Here is an 18,896-nt window from a genome sequence, read left to right on the forward strand (position 1 = left end):
AACCCACTTACCTGTGCTGGTCTGTAAGGTGAACCAATATGTGTTCAGTATATGACACCTGTAAGTACAAGTATTTGGCTACTTCTTTATCTTCTTGTAGCAATTCCAAGCATTTACGTATTGAAAAACATGTTACTTTATTATTTCTTCTTTATATCACAGTTGGGGCATTATACAGAATTTTCCCCAATTGGGTGTTAAGCACCTTGTATTATTTATGAATTTTATTTTAAGATATTAAAGGGGACCATACAGAACAACTGTCACATAAAGGGACATTGAGTAGGATAAGGTTGAAACCCCTGAATCAGAAGGTGAGTCAGCCAGATGTTGGCGCTCTGTTGGCTTTTGGTAAAGGGTTTAGGCCCAGTTCCCTTAAATCTGCTGTATCCTTGATCTTTTCCAGCTGCTTGAGACAATAGGCCCATAGATGCAAAAGCCCCCATACACATAACTTCCTGGCAGCTCTTAGGGTGAAAGGAAAGACACCTAAAATATGCTCTCTGAAGTTTCTGGTAGAAGGAAAGTGACCATTTGGGAGTAATGACTTTCTCTACCCATGTGGTGTTCCAGAGATCTCAAATCAACACACAGGAATTCTAGTAATGACCTATCAAGGTAAGCAGTGCAATTACAATCTTGCTTATAGAACTGGACCCTGGCTACATTTTTGTACATTCTCAGAAGCCCAATAACAATAACAATTAACAGCAATGGAGTGTTGTGCAAAGAGCACTAGCCTTGGGTCAGGGGCCGTGGCCAAGGACCTCAGGGTCAAGTGGGGCATCTTTTTCTAATGGTGTAGGTTCCAGACTGTGCCCTAGGTCAGGGTTTTTCACAGTGTAGTAGACTCATTGCAATGTCATGAAATCAGTTTCTGGGGTCATGACCAGCTTTTTAACAAAAGTGAAATACAAGAGGATAGAATAGAAAAAACATATCCGGGTGCATCTCACCTTGTATTTCAGTTATGTATATGTGTACCAGCTCATGATGTAAAATGTACTTCTGTTTATGGGTCATAGTCAAAAGATCTGAAGGCACTGTTCCCTGACATAGGGAATCAGAATCTCCGAGGCTGCCCAGGTAAGTGTGTGAAAACCAGTTCCCCTAGGGATTCTTAGGGCTGTGGTTTTGAGAAGCCTTGCTGTGAGCCTCTCACGAGGTGCATTCGTTAGTCAGATCTTTTCTCACTTGAAGGTGAGAGGAGGGTCCTGGTGGGAGGTGAAGGGGAGTCCAGGCCAGGTGGGGACCACTGTGAGTCTGAGGAGGAGGATGAGAGGGCACCCATCCCCTTCGCAGTTTTGCTATAGGGTCAGGAAATTGTTCTCGATTCCTTGGAGAGCTTTAGTGTTTCTGTTATTCTAGCAGGAAACATGGGATTCTGTTTCTAATCACTTAGAGATCCTAAAACAGTCATCCCTTAGTATCCATGGGAAGATTGGTTCGAGCACCATCACCACCACCCCCTGCCCTTACAGATACCAAAATCCCTGGATGCTCAAGTCCCTTATATAAAATGGCGTAGTACTTGCATATAACCTACGCTCATCCGAACGCTTTAAATCGTCTGTGGATTACTTATAATACCTAATACGATGTAATGCTATTGTAACTAGTTGCCACAACACAGCAAATTCAAGTTTTGCTTTTTGGAGCATTCTGGATTTTTTTTCTGAAGATTTTCAATCCATGGTTGGTTGTATCCCCAAGTGCAGAACCCTCAGGTGCAGGGGGCAGCTGTATGATCACAACTGCCTAGGTTTATTTCTCTGAGGTCACCGTCTGCATTACGTTGGACCAGTGTCCCTCAAATGTTTACACGCTTCAGAATCACTTGGAGAGCTCATTAAATTCCAGATCGACAGCCCCACTCCTCTGATTCGGTCGGTCTGGAGTGAGGCCTAAGAATTGGCATTTCTCATAAGTTCCCAGATGATGCTGTTGCAACTTCTGGGGATCACACTTTGAAAACCACCCTGTTAGATCAACAGAAAGGAATGTGCCCGGCAGAGTTCCTGACACACAGCAGGAGTGCAGTAAATGCTTTCTTGATTAAACTGAACTGAATTCTCCCTGGCAGAAAGACCTTCACTAAGGGATGGTTGGTTCGCTACTTTCAGCAGTGCAAGAAATGGGTCCTTGATAGTGAATTGTATGCTTTTTAAATGGGTAAATTGTATGGTATGTGAATTATATCTCAATAAATCTATTATCAAGAAGTGGGGGAGGAGGGGAAGAGGGAAGGGAAAAAAGAAAGAAATGGTTGTTTTTTCAAAAACATACATCAAAAGTGTCTGTTAATGCCTTAGAATGTGTTATAAGAGGACACGTGTCAAAGAAGAATGTAAACGGCCTTCTAGCTGAATTCAGAGGCCCCTTTCCTCCGGGGACTCTGGGCCAGAAAAAGGATGCCTCTCCTGAAGGGCTCGTCTGCTTTCCTTTCCCAAACAATAAATGATGCCTAAATGCCTGTACGTTTCCCCTGCCAAAAACCCATCCTGGTGCAAACATAGCTTTCCTTCCTGACCTCTGAACATAGATTGGCATAGAACTTTTCTAGGCCTCAGTTTCCCCTTGTCTAAGATAGTTCACACTGCCTGCCTTAGAGAGTTGTTGTAAGAATGAAACGAGACAATGTGTGTAGGTAACAGTGCTTAACACTGGGCCTAGGCACATGGTAAGCACCCAGCAGAAGCCATGACACTGACGGTGACGATAAAGATAAGAGGGTCTACCTTATGTTAACAACTGTCCTTTGGCTAGAAGCACCTGAGTATCAAAATAGGACAAAGGGTTTTGCCTGCTGTTGTGAACCCTGCCCGCCTCCAAATGGATTGGCAGTGCCTTAGAATACAGTGGCTAAGACTTACAAGTGAATAAATCAATCCTGGAAACAGATGAGCTATGACACTTTAATAGCCAGAAGCCCAGCGGAGCTGAGACGTGACAAGACCCAGAACACCTAGAAGTCCCAGAAGTCAGCCCAGGCGTGCGGAAGGCAGCCTTTCCCGCTGCGACCTCTGCACCATTGACAACACCCCCGAGGCCAGAGAACCAACAGGGATTGGTCTGGTTTGTGACTTGTTCCTTACTTCCCCCCTCCCCTTCTTCCCCCTCTCTCTCCTTCCCCTCTCCTTCCCCCTCCTCCTCTTCCCTTGGGGTCCCATCCACGGGGCCCTCTCCCATATGCTTGGTGTCCTGCCAGCTCTGGTGACACACACAGCTCCTTTATTTTTGGTGCCCCTCAGCAGGAGTCTGTGCAAGGCTCAGACTCTGGACTCTACTTGGGAATTAATTTGATTACATACAGCAGTAGAGCAGAGATTCTTGAACAGACTGAACTGGATTTGAGTCCTGTCTTCACCACTTACCTGGCTGGCTGTGTAACCTTGGACCAGAAACGTCTTCTGAACTTGACTTCCCTCATCTTGCAGTGAGGATGATGAGCCGTGACCTGCTTCCTTCACAGGGAAATCACATCAAATCAAATCAAATGAAACGATGGAGGAGGAAGGCGTGTGGATTTAGCGGGGATTTGCAGACACCTCTGGCCCCCCACTAGGCACGAAGGCTACACTGGCAAGCAGAGCAGTTACAGAGCTCTCCCTCCTACAGTCTAGAGTGGAGGGAAGCAAACTGAGTCAGTTCATGGGTATGGAACCGTGATCCAAGCTGAGCGGCATGAAGGGCAAGGTCCAGGGCTTCTGTGGCCATCTGCCCTAGGGACCTGCTGTGGTCTGGGAGGTCAGGAAAGGCTTTAGTGAGGAGTCGGAGGTGTGAACCAAGATCTGAAGGCTAAGCAGGAGTTAACTGGGGGGATATGTGAAGAGGCTTAGACCTCAGCAGTCCAGATAGAAGGGCCGGCTTGGATACAGACGCTGAGGCAGAAGGGGTGGGTCGTCATGGGGCCTTCGGACGCCTGAAAAAAGATGACATGGAGTGGGCAGGAAGGAAGGGAAGGGCAAGATGAGGCTGAAGAGGGGGCAGGACCCACTATACACATCTTGTCATCCTTGGGGAGGATTTTGGACCTTCTTCCGAGAGCCACGGAAACCGTGGAAAGGTTTTAAGCAAGAGATTGGAAGGGTGCCACAGTGCAGTCCTCTTCTCTTCCAAGAGGCCCCCTGGACTGCTGCGTGCAGACTGAAGAGAGACAGAGTGGATGCGGGGACAGCAGTCATGGCTCTTTTGGTTGGCCACAGACCACAGTGGTCCAGACAAGAGACAGCAGTGGCAAGAACCGGGGCCATGTTCGTGCTGTGTCACTGTTTCAGTGCCAGTGTATGAGAACCTCTCTTCTGTCTCAGTGTCCTCAGGCTGCTGCAACGAGGCACCACAAACCAATGGATTAAAACAACAGAAGTTTAATCCCTCACAGTCCTGGAGCCTAGAAGTCTGAGGTCAGGGTGTCGGCAGGGCCATGCTCTCTCTGCAGGTTCTAGGAAAGGATCCCTCCTCGCCTCTCCCTAGCAATGCTTGGTGTTTCTTGGCGTGTAGAAGCATCACTCCAGTCTCTGCCTCTGTGGTCAGTGGCTTCTCCTTGTGCGTCCAAATTTCTTCTTCTTATAAAGAATACCAGCCATTGGATTAGGGCCCACCCGAAATCAGTATGACCTCATCTCAACTTGATTACAGCTGTAAAAAGACCACATTCCTAGGTACTAGGACTTCAGCATACCTTTTGGGGAGGACACAGTTCAACTCTCAGCAACTCCTCTGAGTGCAACTCCTGGTGCATAGCCCACCAGGGAGAACCATCCTCCGAGTCCTAAGTGCCCTTCAGAGCAGACAGGAGGGAAAGTCTCCATTAAACACAGGAACCAGGGAGGCTGCAGTTCCCGGGGAAGTATGTGCATTTTCAGGTGGGATATACAAGGAGGACCAAGGAAGCACAGGCCTTGGGTTCTGGTCCTCACTCATACCTCAGTAGCTGAGAGACTTAGGGCAAGGCCTTCCCTTTCCTGAGCCTCAGTTTCCTCTCCAGTAACACCAGAACTGATGATACCTGCCCAGAATTGGTGATTGCGGGGAGTCCAATGAGATAATCAGCAAGAATTTCCTGAGAAGATACTGGGTGCCCAACATTGGGATAACTCACTGGGCATGTTCCTAGGAGAGGGACAGCTAGTCCAGAGGAAGCTGTAATATCCTTCCATGTTAACCCCTCAGGCTTCTCCCCGCTAATGGCACGATGGTTACAGGCACAAAGTCCATCAGCGCCAATACCATCCAGTGGGCAGGGGCGGGGATGAAACGGGAGAGACCAGCAGTGACAGTTCCCAAAGCTGAGTGATGGATCCTTGGGGCTTCGTTATTCTATTCTACTTTTTAAAAAATATGTGTGAAATGATCCTTAATTTTTTTAAAGAAGTTTAACAAAGAAGCCTACAGACTCTGGAGCCAGATTGCCTGAGTGTAAATCCAAGACCTGCCACTTACTGTGTAGACCTGGGCAAAGCTATTAATCCTCTCAGTGCCCCAGTTTCCTCATTAGTAAAAAAGGGATACCAACCTGCCTCGTGGAGTGTTTGTGAAGATGCGATGCATAAATGCATGTTGGGCGCTTGGATTCATGCCTGGGAGGGAGCGTACTAAACACATGGTGACCATTATTTACAGAAATAACGGTTCCAAACATCATCGTGTTGCTGATCCCAAGTCATCACCTTCAAGGGATCACACCCTCAGCCTTGCAGATCCTCTAACCCATGACTGCCACTCGGACACTGTCTTGGTTTGGGTTTCCTGAAGCAGATCCTGAGACAGGATTTGGGTGCAAGGAGTTAGTCTTAGAGGAGATTTCAGGAAACAGAAGCAAGAGAGTGGGGAAGTGAGAAGAGGAAGGGGAGACACCCAGGAAGGGTGCCTATGCCGGGCACCACGGCAGGCAGCCACGGTGACCCCACGGGGAGCCAGCACAGAGCACGTGCTCGGGGTTATCCCGCCTGAGGGGCGAGGGAGCCGGGGCGGTTGTGCACACGCACGACGGCCCTCAGTCGAGGTCTACCACGTGGATGCCGAGCCCCAGGCAGCGGCAGGTGCTGGCGGGTGGGAGGCAGGCAGGCAGAGAACAAAATGCTGAAGGGGTGTGGGCAGGGCACCCAGAATCCACCTGTGAGCACTCTGGTACGTGCTCTTTGAATACCTGCGTAGAGCCTTACCCTGATGGGAGCTCCCCTTCAGGATCAGCCTCACCGCCCCCATTGGATGGCTCTGGCTCCTCTTGAGATTAGGGATAATCAGAGCGAGAGCAAGTCTGTATTGCTGCGCCGTCAGAGCAACCCCTGCAATGGGAATGATGCGTCTGCGGCATTAGGACAGTTGCCTTCCTGCTGCTTCAGGGCAGACATCTCTCAGCCCTGGCATTTTCACGCTGAGCCAGGTTATAGCCTCAGAGTCTTTCTTAACGTTGCTTTAGCTATCCGTGACACACCTGTGAGCACAGGCACTTCCATGAAGCCTGTTTGCCATCCCTGCCCTAGGGCTTATGAAGGTGGGGGGAAGTCCCGGCGTGGGACCCACCGAGCCACAGACTCACTGTATGATTCTGGGCAAGACATTTAACTTCTGGTCCTAGCCGTCCCTCTCTGGGTAGAATGGAGGGTCTGACGGAAGTGAGGCAGAGATGGGGTTTGGTGCTCTCTTACAGTCAGGCAGGGATGGGTTTTAGACCTTGGCTCCATCATTTATGAACTGTGCTCCTTGGGCAGGTGACACCACCCGCTCTGAGCCTCATGGTGTCTTTTTGTATAAAAGGGGGCCATAGTACCCCATTTGTAGTGGTAGTGTAGGCAACAGAGATTATGTGTATACAGTAGAGAGCTCCGTGTGTGAGCAGGGCCTCAGGAATTGTTCCCTGTAATTGTCATGATCAGAACCATCATCATCTTCCTCTAAAGCCCCTTCCAGCTCTAAAACTCTATGACTTTACGGACTGTCCTCATCCGAGAAGACAGCGTGGTAAAATAAGGCAACAGTCTTGGTTTTGTGTAAATGTTCTTTCTAATAAGGACAGGAGGAGCATAATTGCCCCTAAATAATTGCGCCGACTTTGCCACAGGCTGTCAAAAGGCCTTAATTGGTCCATCTGTAATGACTGCGGCCATCTGCGTTTGGGGTGATTTAGCGATGGGGCTCTGCCCGAGCAGGGCCCTCAATGATTAGAGCCGGACAGGGGCATACATCTCCCTCTGTTGGGAGTAGTGGTGTGCTATAGGAGATTATCTCATCCTCGTGTTAATGACCTACCAGTTGAACCCAGCCAAGAAGAAGTGCTGGTCACAAGACAATGACTGTGGATTTTTTTTTCTTTTCTATCTTGTCTCACTGCCCAAGAAAGTCTATTTTGGAAAGATTTAGTCCTTCAATTAGTGCAAATTGATTTCTGCTCTCTACAGAGCCACTGTTCCAAAGAGAAGTGGGAAAGGGCCGGAGAAGCCATATTAATCTTTGCAAGCAAGCAAGAGGCGACCTGGAGTATTTTTCAGCCTTCCAGCCTCAGGTTGTATATGGAGTTAATCTTTCCTCTGTATATCTTTTAATTGCTCCGACTTGCAAGGTGCCAGCCAACACAACACAAAACACACCTCATCTCCACTCTTTAAGTTTCTGGAGACTTTAAATCAAGTGTCTGGAGCAGTGCTTCCCCAAGTGCACCAGCACAAAAGTGATTAAGCAGTACCTAAGATGATCTCAGGTGGCCCAGAGACTTTGCATTAAGTAACATTGACTCATGGGGAGAGAATGCTTCCTCTTTTCAGCTCTCTTTCATTTCCTCTGATTACCTCAGATGGAAAGTCTCGTCTGGTTGCCCATATCTCCCTTCTTGACAAAGAGGGAGGCAGGAAGATCTGGCTAAAATCTAGTAACGTCGCTTTATTCTTATTTGTTTGGGTTTTTTAATTTATTAGCTCTTTATCACAAATGGTACCGATTTTCCATTTATAGTTTTTAACGCTTCCTTTTAAAATAAATTTTTAATTGAAAAAAAGTGAGCTGGGACTTGCCTGGTGGTCCAGTGGGTAAGACTCCGCACTCCAATGCAGGGGGCCCGGTTCAATCCCAGGTTGGGGAACTAGATCCTACATGCATGCTGCAACTAAGAGTCCACATGCCACAACTAAAGATCCCCCATGCCACAACTAAGACCCAGTGCAGCCAAAATAAATAAATAAATATATTTTTTAAGTGAGTTGATTTAAAAAAGAAAATCTTAAGTAAATTGTAGTGAGGTAGGCAGAAGTGGCAAAAATCGTGCCAGTGGTATATGATTATGAGAGATAGGGAAAACACAGCTAGAGAGGGGAAAGCCTCATGTTTCTACAGAGAACCCAGCAACTTACTGGCTGTATGACCTTGGGCAAGTTTCTTAGCTTCTTTGAGCATCAGTTTTCTCATCTGTCAAATGGGGAGAACTGTAATGCAGAGTATGATTTTATGAATCAAGGGAGATAAAATATGCGAAGCTCCTTTGCAAGTCATAATCTGCCTTACCAGTGAAAATGGTTCATTTCCATACGGGTTAGAAAAATAAAAGGTTCAGTGGGTTCTGGATCAAGCAGTCAAGGGGCCCTGGCTCTACTGTTAATTGTTGCACCTTCCCTTCTCTGGACTTGAGCTTTCTGTCTATAAAATGAAGAGACTGAACTATTCCAGTGCTTTCCAGGCCTAGCTGTACATCAGAATTACCTGTGGGTCAAGTAAAACCAAAGATGCTGATGCTTCCTTCAATTTACCAAATCACAGTCGCCTGAGAGGATGCCCAAGCAGCTGTATTTGCAGCCAGCTCACCAGGTGATTCAGCCACAGCCCCTGAATTAGGAGGGCCCTTCCAGCTCTAACTCCTGATGGAGTGAATTCAGAGCAGAACTGTCTGACTCCTTTAACCCAGCAGGCTCGTTCATATTATTGCAAAAGCTCATTCTTTTTCATTGCTGAATAGTATTTCCACTGTATGGATACACTGCATTTTATTTATCCATTCATCTGTTGATGTGTATTTGGATGATTTGATTTTCAATTTGGGGATATTATGAAAATTGCTGCTATGAACGTGAGTGTACATGTTTTCATGTGGACGTATATTTTCATTTCTCTTGGATATACACCTAGGAGTAGAATTTCTGGATTGTATGGTAACTGTGTTCAACTATTTATGGAACTGCCAGACTGTTTTCCAAAGTGGCTGCACCATTTTACATTCCCACCAACAGTGTATGAGAATTCTTATTTCTCCACATCCTTGTCAACACTTATTATCTTACTTTTTCATTATAGCCCTCCTAGTGAATGTGAAGTAGTATCTCGTTATGATTTTGATTTATATTTCCCTGGTGACTAATGATGTTGAGCATCTTTTCATGGGTTTATTGGCCATTCGTGTATCTTCTTTCAAGAAGTGCCTATTCATGTCCTTTACCCATTTTTTTAAATTGAGGTAAAACTCACATAACATAAAGTTAACCATGTTAAAATATACGATACGATGTTAAAGTGTACGATTCATTGGCATTTAGTACCTTCATAACGTTGTGCAACCATCACCTCTATCTAGTTTCAAAATATTTTTACCACCCCAAAAGGAAACCCCGTACTTATTAAGTACTCACTCCCTATTCCCCTCCACCCCAGTTCATGGTAATCGCTGATCTGCTTTCTGTCTCTGGATTTACCTGCTCTGGAATTTCTTACACATGGAATGATATAATATGTGACCTTTTGTGTCTGGCCTCCTTTACTTAATATGATGACTTCTAGGTTCATCCACATTGTGGCATGTATCAGTACTTCATTTCTTTTTTGGCTGAGTAATATCCCATTGTATGGATATATTCCATCTTTGTTTATCTATTTATGAGGTGATGGAAATTTGGGTTATTCTCACCATTTGGCTATTGTGAATACTGTTCCTATGAACGTTCATGTATAAGTAATCAAAACAGTTTTTAGGGACTTCCCTGGTGGCACAGTGGTTAAAGAATCTGCCTGCCAGTGCAGGGACACGGGTTCGATCCCCAGTCCAGGAAGATCCCACATGCCTCTGAGCAACTAAGCCCCTGTGCCACAACTACTGAAGCCTGTGCACCTAGAGCCTGTGCTCTGCAACAAGAGAAGCCACCACAGTGAGAAGCCCGCACACCACATGAAGAGCGGCCCCCACTCGCTGCAACTAGAGAAAGCCCGTGTGCAGCAACAAAGACCCAATGCAGCCATAAATAAATTAATTAAGTAAAAAAAAGAACCCAAATATTTCAGAGAGAAGCAAAAACAGAAAAGCATTTTTTAGCTGTCCTGGATTCCTTGATCCTTTGCATTTCCATAAAGTTGAGGATCAGCTTGTCAATTGTCAATTTCTGCAAAGAAGCCATCTGTGATTTTTTGATCACATTGAATCTGTATATCAATGTAGGAGGTATTGCCATTTAACAACATTAAGTCATTTGATCCATGAACATGGACTATCTTACCGTTTATTTTGGTTGTTCATTTCTTTCAACAGTGTTTTGTAGTTTTCAGTATACATTTTGTACTCACTTTGTTAAATTGTAAATGGTATTTTTACCATTTTAATTGCATTTTCAAATAGCTTTCTTATTTGCTAGTCTACAGAAATACAGTTGATTTTTAAATGCTGATCTGTATCCTGAAATCTTGCAAAGTTTTCCTGTTCTAGTTTCTTTGTAGATTTCTTAAGATTTTCTGTGTAAACAATCATGTCATCTACAATTAAAAATGCTGCTACAGGGGGTGGCCCAGTGGTTGAGAGTCCGCCTGCCGATGCAGGGGACGCGGGTTTGTGCCCCGGTCCGGGAAGATCCCACGTGCCGCGGAGCGGCTGGGCCCGTGAGCCATGGCCGCTGAGCCTGCGCGTCCGGAGCCTGTGCTCCGCAGCGGGGAAGGCCACAACAGTGAGAGGCCCGTGTACCGCAAAAAAAAAAAAAAAATACCGCTACCTTTTTCTTTCCAATCTTTATGCCTTTTATTTCCTTGTCTTACCAGTTGCACTGGCTAGGAATTCTAGAACAGTACTAAAGTGGAGAGAAAGTGGACAGCCTTTCTCCTGCTCTTAGGAGAAAAACATTCAATATTTCACCATTAAGTAGGATATAAACTATAGGGGTTTTTTTGTAGCCATACTAGAGTTTTCATAAAGGGCCATAACCCTGATTAAAATCAAGAAACACTAACGTTAAGGCTGGCACTTTTAGTAGAAAGAGACTGTCTTTGAGATTTATTTATAACAGCTTTTCCAGGCATGGGCCAGAAGCCAGCCTACATTAGAATAAGCAAAAAGAGGAATTGGTTGTTATGTGTAATAAGAACGTCTGCGAGTCCCTCTGCTTCAGGCACAGGGGGATCTGGAGAATCAAAATGTTATCAGGATAATGTCTGTCTCCATCTTTTCACTCTCTTTTTACATGTTGACTTCAGTCTCAGCAGATCTTCCCACCACCTCTCATCACCTTATTTTGCTAAAGATGTCACAAGCAACTCCAGACTTAGGGCCAACCAACCTAGCAACTCTAGTAAGAAAAAAGGGCCTCATTTTTCAATAGTTCTGAAAAAGAATTCTCAGGATTCATTGTTTGGACCAATTCAGGCCACATGTCCATCCCTGAACCAATCACTGTGGCCAAGGAAATGGAATGCCCTGATTGGTCAGGCCCAAGCCACATGCTCCTCCCGCTTGGAGATGCAGTCAAGCCCACAAGTCTGAAGGACTGAGAAGGGGAGGGGCAGTTTCCCAAAGAAAATCAGAGTACTGTTGCTAGAAAATGAGGGAATGGGTCCCAGCCAGACATAAACCACAGCTGCTAACGCCCTCGTACAGAAGGTCTCTCTGTGTTCCAGGTCTGGCACTAACACTGGACCTCTTTAAACTTCAGTTTCCCCCTTTGCAACACACAGGCGGTTATTCCTGCCCTTCTTGACCCTATCTGAAAGGTCCAATGAGACAGTGCACTGGAAGGCTCTATCTAAACTGTAAAGGGCAGTGCACATGTAAGGAAGGGGTCACAAGGATGATTACTCACCCATCTATCCATCTGTCCTCTTCTCTCTCCCTCACAGAGCACCTGAAGAAGCCACTTGAAGACTACATGGCCCTTTTCCCCAGCGTGAGGATTCTCCGAACCAAGAAACGGGAAGGGCTGATAAGGACCCGGATGCTGGGGGCCTCAGCAGCAACTGGGGATGTCATCACATTCTTGGACTCACATTGTGAAGCCAATGTCAACTGGCTCCCCCCCTTGCTTGGTAAGGGAGGCTTGCAAGGTGAGGTAGGCGGCCTGGAGTGAGCCACTGGCCTCCAGTCCTGCTTTCTGCAGGGAGTCCTCTATGCTACAAGGCTTCCCTTGCCTGCTTGAGATGCACCCAGCACAATGCCAGGTGCCATGAGGGTGTCAGGCCCTCAGGAGTGCTCAGAGCAACCTTAAAAGTTCTGTCCCTTCACTTTACAGAGGAGGAAGCTGAGACTTGGAGAGGGGAAGTGACTTGCCCAAAGTCATAAAGCACATTAGTGTCTAGTGACATGATTGCTTCTCGCAGGTTACTTCAGGTGTTATTGGAAAGCAAGCCAAGGCTGCCTACTGCTAAGAGCCAAATTGTAGGGAACACCATCATACCAACTTAGAACAATTATCATTCACTGCACTGCTGCTGTGAGCAGGGGACGCTGTAAGCTTTATCTTCAGCCCTCACAAAACCATGCCAGGTCGAAAGTCTCCCCTTTCTACAATAGAAGAGACTGAAGTTCAGAGATTTTGAGTGACTCACTTGATCCCTTGGGCAATAAGTGTCAAAGTCACCATCTCTCTGGTTCCAAAGTATATCTTCTTTCAGGATTCCACACTGCCTCCCTAAATTCATTTCCTCTTTGGAGAGTTTCTGACAGCTCTCAGGTAAGGGCTCCAGACAGAGGGCGGCGTGATCTAGGAGTCATCCACATAGGCTTGTGGACAGAAGGGAGACACGAGGCCTGGCTGCTGGGCACTGAGGTGCCTCAGGGCGGGTTGAAGAACCAGGTCTGAACCCCTAGGCTCTGAGCTTTGAGGAAGGCATTGAGCTGCCGCTGACAGGTAGACGCTGAAGAGGAAATGTCCTACTGGGGCTGGGAGTCAGGTGAGGGACAGAGATGGAGGCAGATTGGGGAAGATCTGTCAATCCAGAGAGAAAAGTGAACGCCTCAAAAATGGATGGGTATGCTCTCCGTAACAGAAAGCATAGGGAGCAAAGAGGACTCGAGTTTAGGGCAAACCTGAGTGTGTATCAGAATCATCTAGAGGACTTGTTAACACACAGAGTGCTGAGCCCTGCTCCACAGTGGTTGGTTCAGGAGGTCTGGGGCGGGGCCTTAGAAGCTGCATTCCTAACAGCCTCCGGGTGGTGCCAGTGCTGCTGGTTCAGGGACTATACTTCGGGGAGCACTGGTTAGGCCCCCATTCAGAAGTGAGGACAGAAAGCAAAACCCACATGGTTTAATGGGGTAACCCAGCAAGTTTGTTTCCTAACACAGATCAGCATGAAACTCTAATTAATATCAGATGATATGCTTCTGACCCCAAGGGTCCAGGATCCCACTGGGTTAGGAAAAGGATATAACCCAGATCTTCTGGTAAACTGTTTACCTAATTAAACCAAGAGATCTGCATCTGCCTCTCATGACTGAAAGAGAACAAAAAAGAGAAAAGGCTTCACTGTAAATCACCTAATTGGGACTTCCCTGGTGGTCCAGTGGTTAAGAATCCACCTTCCAATGCAGGGGACGAGGGTTTGATCCCTGGTTCAGGAACTAGGATCCCTCCTGTCATGGGGCAACTAAGCCCACATGTCACAACTAGAGAGCCCACGTGCCACAACTACTGAACCCATGTGCTGCAACTAGAGAAGCCCACACACCATGACGAAAGATCCTGCACGCTGCAAGGAAAGATCCTGTGTGCCGCAACTAAGACCCAATGCAGCCAAATAAATAAAATATTTGTTTTTAATTTAAAAAAATAATAAATCATCTAATTTATAGTCCTGAAGGAACATTGCGTTTGGGGGGGTCATTCAGTGACTCATAAAGAGACTGAAGTGGTAGAACACGAAGCTGAGCTTGCGGTTAACAAGCCTTAAGCCTTGTGTTAACAGCCTTAACTCTGTTTCTATGGAAATATATGAGGGTAATTTTCATAATCTGCAACCATACATGGAAGAAACATTCTTCCTCTTCTTTTTCCCTTTTTCCAATAGAAATGTGAACCACTGGTGTAGATGTAAAAGTCTATCCCTGCTAATATGAACAGCTGACCGAGCCCATCACAGCTTTTGTCTCTGAAACCATGAACATGCACAGTTCACTCTGCCTTCTTTGGAGAGTAGGCATTTCTGAGCCTGAAAGGGATTCAGCTCCCCTGAAAGGAAAGCCACTGTTGTTCATCATTTTCTTCATCTCTATCACCACCATCATCACTGTCATCATCATTATCATCATCATCGTCGTCGTCATCATCATGCCTCTGCTAGTCCCTTATCTTTTTTTGATCACAGCCCACATTTGAATGTGACTGGTAAAGCGGACAGGGCAGGCCTTATTATCCACATATTGCAAATGAGAAAACTGAAGGGCAGAGAGAATGAGGGGGATACTCCCCCTTCCAGCTCCTGCTTCTGAGCTACTTCCAGCGATCCTGGGCGCAAAGAATGTCAGCGGAGGGCTTGTCACGTGCTCGAGGCTAGGCTAAGCATCTTGGCCCCATCGTCCCACTTGGCCTTCACAGAGATCCCAGGAAATAGGTGCTGTCTTCCTCCATTTTGTTGGCCAGGAAACAGAGGTTCAGAGACATCAGATAACCTTTTCCAAGGTTATACTGTTCATAGATGACAAAACCAGGGTTTGCACCTGGACATTGTGTCTTCAAGTGAGTACAGCACCGTGGAATGCTACCTCTGATGCCACCGCCTTGACCTTACACCTCCCCCAATCAGCCAGCATCCAGCAGAGCACTGTGTCCTCAGCACACACCCTCTCTGGAAGGGAAATCCCTCATGTGGCCATGAATTATCAGGAAGAGTGGCCCTTTTCTAGATCTTTCCCTGGGAAGATTCTTCTTCCTTAATCCCTAGGGAACATGTCCACAAGGCAGATCCAGGCTCCACCCCAAGCCCTAGGGGGGTTTTTTAACACACCCTCGGTGCTTCTGGCACTGGTGGCCCCAGATCTACACTCGGGGACACAGCATCAAAAGCACCGTTTCTCAGTTTTTTGACCATGTGCCACAGAAATACATTAGACATGTCAATCCAGTACACAAATGTACACACTGATGCAGTATGACTGAAATATTTCCCAAAACTACTTTCCCTCATCACCTAGAATGCACCCTGACATTCTTTTTTGCTTCACTACAAACACACACACACAGTTTCATGACCCACCTATGGATCGTGTCTTGCAGTTTAGCAAATGGCAAAACTTTTCTTTGCTTTCTCTCCTGGAAGAAAAATCTGCTATAGCTTGATGAAGCCTGGGCCCTAGGCAGCTGCCAGCCTACCCTGGCCCTACCAGGCTCCCCATTCCAAGACTTGGACTTGACTCCTGGCCCAAGCACAGCCCACTTGCCCCTCACAGCAGATCATCTGCCCCAATCAGTGGCACCTCCTGGCTGTAGTCAGGGCTTCTTGGCAGGAAGCGCACTGAAGGGCAGAGAGTGAATTTTATACAATCAGCTTCTCCCTGGCTTGAAAGGGACATAGAGCCATCTAGGTTAAGACCCCCATTTGCTATCTTGAGTCACCTTGCCTGCAGCATTCCTGCAGGGCAGAGGTCCACCAGGCCCTGCTTGCACACCTCCAGTCCTGAGGAGCTCATGGGATAGTCCGATCCCTCTTCAGTAGTTCTGACTGTTGGAAAACGTGAGCTGGACTCTCTTGCAAGGACCATTTGTTCTCTGATGGCAGCTACGAGGTGTTGGGGAGCTTCAGGGACAGGCAGTCTGCCATGAGGGGCAAGTGCTGGAGTGCTGGCTGCTGAGCCACAGGTCAAGTTCAGGCCTCGGAATGGGGAGGGCCAGAACAGGGACCCTCCCAGAAGGAAGTTAATCTCTTTCCATAGCAATGCTGAGCATGACAGACACCTGTGCTCAACACCTTCAAGCATTACTGTATTCAGTACTCCTGCAACCAGACCCTCTTCTCCCCGTTTCACAGAGGAGAATGCTGAGGCTGAGATGTCATTCATGTAGCTGGCCCAGGGCCCTCTCATGGACGGCAGGATGGGCTGGGAGCCCTGGTCCATCTTGCTTAAAGCTTGTGCACTTTCTTCCTCACGGATTCTCAAACTCGAGTGTTCAGAGAAATCACCCAGGAAACATGTTAGAAATGTGAATAAGTTGCAGAGCAGGGTCATGCATGTAGCTGCTCTCGCATCCGGCCTCCTTAATGGGCATCTCTTGGCTCCTTCAGACCGCATTGCTCGGAACCGCAAGACCATTGTGTGCCCAATGATCGATGTGATTGACCACGACGACTTCCGGTATGAGACGCAGGCGGGGGATGCCATGCGGGGCGCCTTTGACTGGGAGATGTACTACAAGCGGATCCCGATCCCTCCAGAACTGCAGAAAGCTGACCCCAGCGACCCATTTGAGTAAGTACAAGCGACCCAGGCCAGTCCCAGTGGCTGACCCCAGGGAGCCCTCCCCAACACACACAACTCAGGATTGCTACCTCCCCCAAAAGTCCAGTGCAGGGGAGCCAGGGCAGACGTCCCCAACAGAAAAGCACAGTCCCTCCCAGCTCGTTACAGAGCCTTGGCTCATGGACCACCAAGCTGATCACCTCTTCCTTGCCCACCCCGAGGACTGCCAGCCCGGGGTGGCAAGCCTAGCACCCAGTTGTAATCATCATCATCATCATTGTCGTTGTCATTGTCACCACCATTTATTGCATACTTTCTAAGTGCCAGGCGCAGTTCCGAGCACACTACACGGTGATCTTATTTAACCTCCAACAGCATATGTAGTAAAAATTATGGTCCATGTTCTCCAAATGGGGACACCAGGGCTCCAAGAGGTTAAGCAGCCTGTCCAGGTCACACAGCTGTGAAGCGGCAAAGGCTCAGTGCCTCGCAGGCCTGTCTGCCTCTGGAGCCGACTTTCCCATCCATCAGTTACACCCTCTTGGAAGTATCAGGGAAATAGCTTGTCCCACGGTGGAAGTGTGGGGTGCGGGTGTGTGGACCGGACCTGTAGCATCCTGGAATGGAAGAGCTAGCGGGAGCCTACAGGTAACGGACTCCAACCCCTTGCAGATAAGGAGACTCGGGCTCCAGGACAGGGAGAGGCTTCCCTGGGGACACAGTGGGCTAGTGGCTAAGCCAGAAACAGAGCCCAGTTTCCCTCTGGTACCCCAAGCTCCAGAAGGGTCTTTCCTCCCACAGTGGGCTCGCCATCCCTGCAGCTGTCACGTGAGCCACTCCAGCTCTCCTGCCAGAGGTGTGGAAAGACCTCTGGGTACAAAGCCAAAGTCCAGCCTCTCCAGCTGTATTGGTTTCCTGATTAGTTTCCTAATTGTCGCTGCAGTAATAAATTACCACAAGCTTACTGGCTTATTAAAACAACACAGGGGGGCTTCCCTGGTGGCGCAGTGGTTGAGAGTCTGCCTGCTGATGCAGGGGACACGGGTTCGTGCCGCGGAGCGGCTGGGCCGCTGAGCCTGCGCGTCCGGAGCCTGTGCTCCGCAACGGGAGAGGCCACCGGGAGAGGCCACAACAGTGAGAGGCTCGTGTACCGCAAAAAACAAAAAAAAACAAAACAACACAGGGACTTCCCTGGTGGTCCAGGGGTTGGAGCTGCGCGCTTCCACTACAGGGGGCGCGGCCTCAATCCCTGGGCAGGGAACTAAGATGCCACGTGGCGCAGCCAATAAATAAAATAAGACGACACAGCTTTATTCTCTTAAAGTTCTGGAGGTCAGAAGTCTGAAAGGGTCTGACTGATTTAGTGTTGGCAGTGCTGCGTTTCCTCCCGGTGCCCCAGGAAGGGATCCATTTCCTGGCCTTATCCAGCTTCTAGAGACTGCTCACATTCTTTGCCTCATGGCTCCCTCCATCTTCAAAGCCAGCAACATAACATCTTCCAGTCTTCCCCTCCTCCCTCTCCTTGTCTCCCCCTGCACCTCCCTCCCCCTTCCCTCTCCCAGTCTCTTGCTTCCATCATCATGTCTCCTTCTCTGACTCTGACCCCCCTGCCTCTTTCTTCACTTATAAGGACCCTTGTGATTACATTGGACCTATCCAGGTAACCCAGGATAATCTCCCCATCTCAAGATCCTTCACTTAGTTACCCTTGCAAAGGCCCTTTGCTGTGTAAGGCAGCAGAGTCACAGATCCCGGGAATTAGGACACTGGCTTCTTTGGGAGGCCATTATTCTGTCTACCACCCCTGCCTAACCACGGCTTAGCCCCAGTGAAGTCCAGCCGCTCTGCCTCACCCTCCCCGTCTGAGAAAGAGGGGTTGTTGGCGGCTCAGCCATCTTCATGGGCGCAGTTCACCCAGGGTTTCTGGGGGGCCCCTAATGCTGTGAGCCCCAGGGAAGGCTCAGAGGTAGGAAGAGGTGGACTTGCTTGAGGAAATGGAAGGTGACCGGGTCAAGAGAGTAGCATGAGCTGAGAGTGGAGGGTGTGAGTGGATCCCCCGTGCTTCCTCAGCAGGCCAGACGTTTGTGCTGTGGTCCTGACCTCCTGTATCCTAAACATGGTCAAACACTACTATCAGAGCCCTTCTTAGGCCACAGATATGGTCTAGCCAACAACGCATCGTGCAGCCAGGTCCTACCCCAGTATGGCCCAGAGTCAGCCCCCAGTTGTCCTGAATTCTCGGGAGAAGAATGCTAATAACAGGAGTCACTAA

General features: G+C 48.0%; 1 protein-coding gene across 2 annotated transcripts in view; it reads left to right on the forward strand.

The window, feature by feature from the left end:
- Positions 1 to 18,896, forward strand: part of GALNT10 (polypeptide N-acetylgalactosaminyltransferase 10) — a 226,527-nt gene that overhangs the window by 172,308 nt on the left and 35,323 nt on the right. For both annotated transcript variants that reach the window (XM_030834194.3, XM_030834195.3), the window contains 2 exons: positions 12,073 to 12,258; positions 16,450 to 16,633. In XM_030834194.3, coding sequence (XP_030690054.2) covers positions 12,073 to 12,258; positions 16,450 to 16,633 — 370 coding nt within the window. The remainder of the gene's footprint in view (positions 1 to 12,072; positions 12,259 to 16,449; positions 16,634 to 18,896) is intronic.

The sequence above is a fragment of the Globicephala melas genome, chromosome 3 (genome assembly GCF_963455315.2).
Source record: "Globicephala melas chromosome 3, mGloMel1.2, whole genome shotgun sequence".
NCBI lineage: Eukaryota > Metazoa > Chordata > Mammalia > Artiodactyla > Delphinidae > Globicephala > Globicephala melas.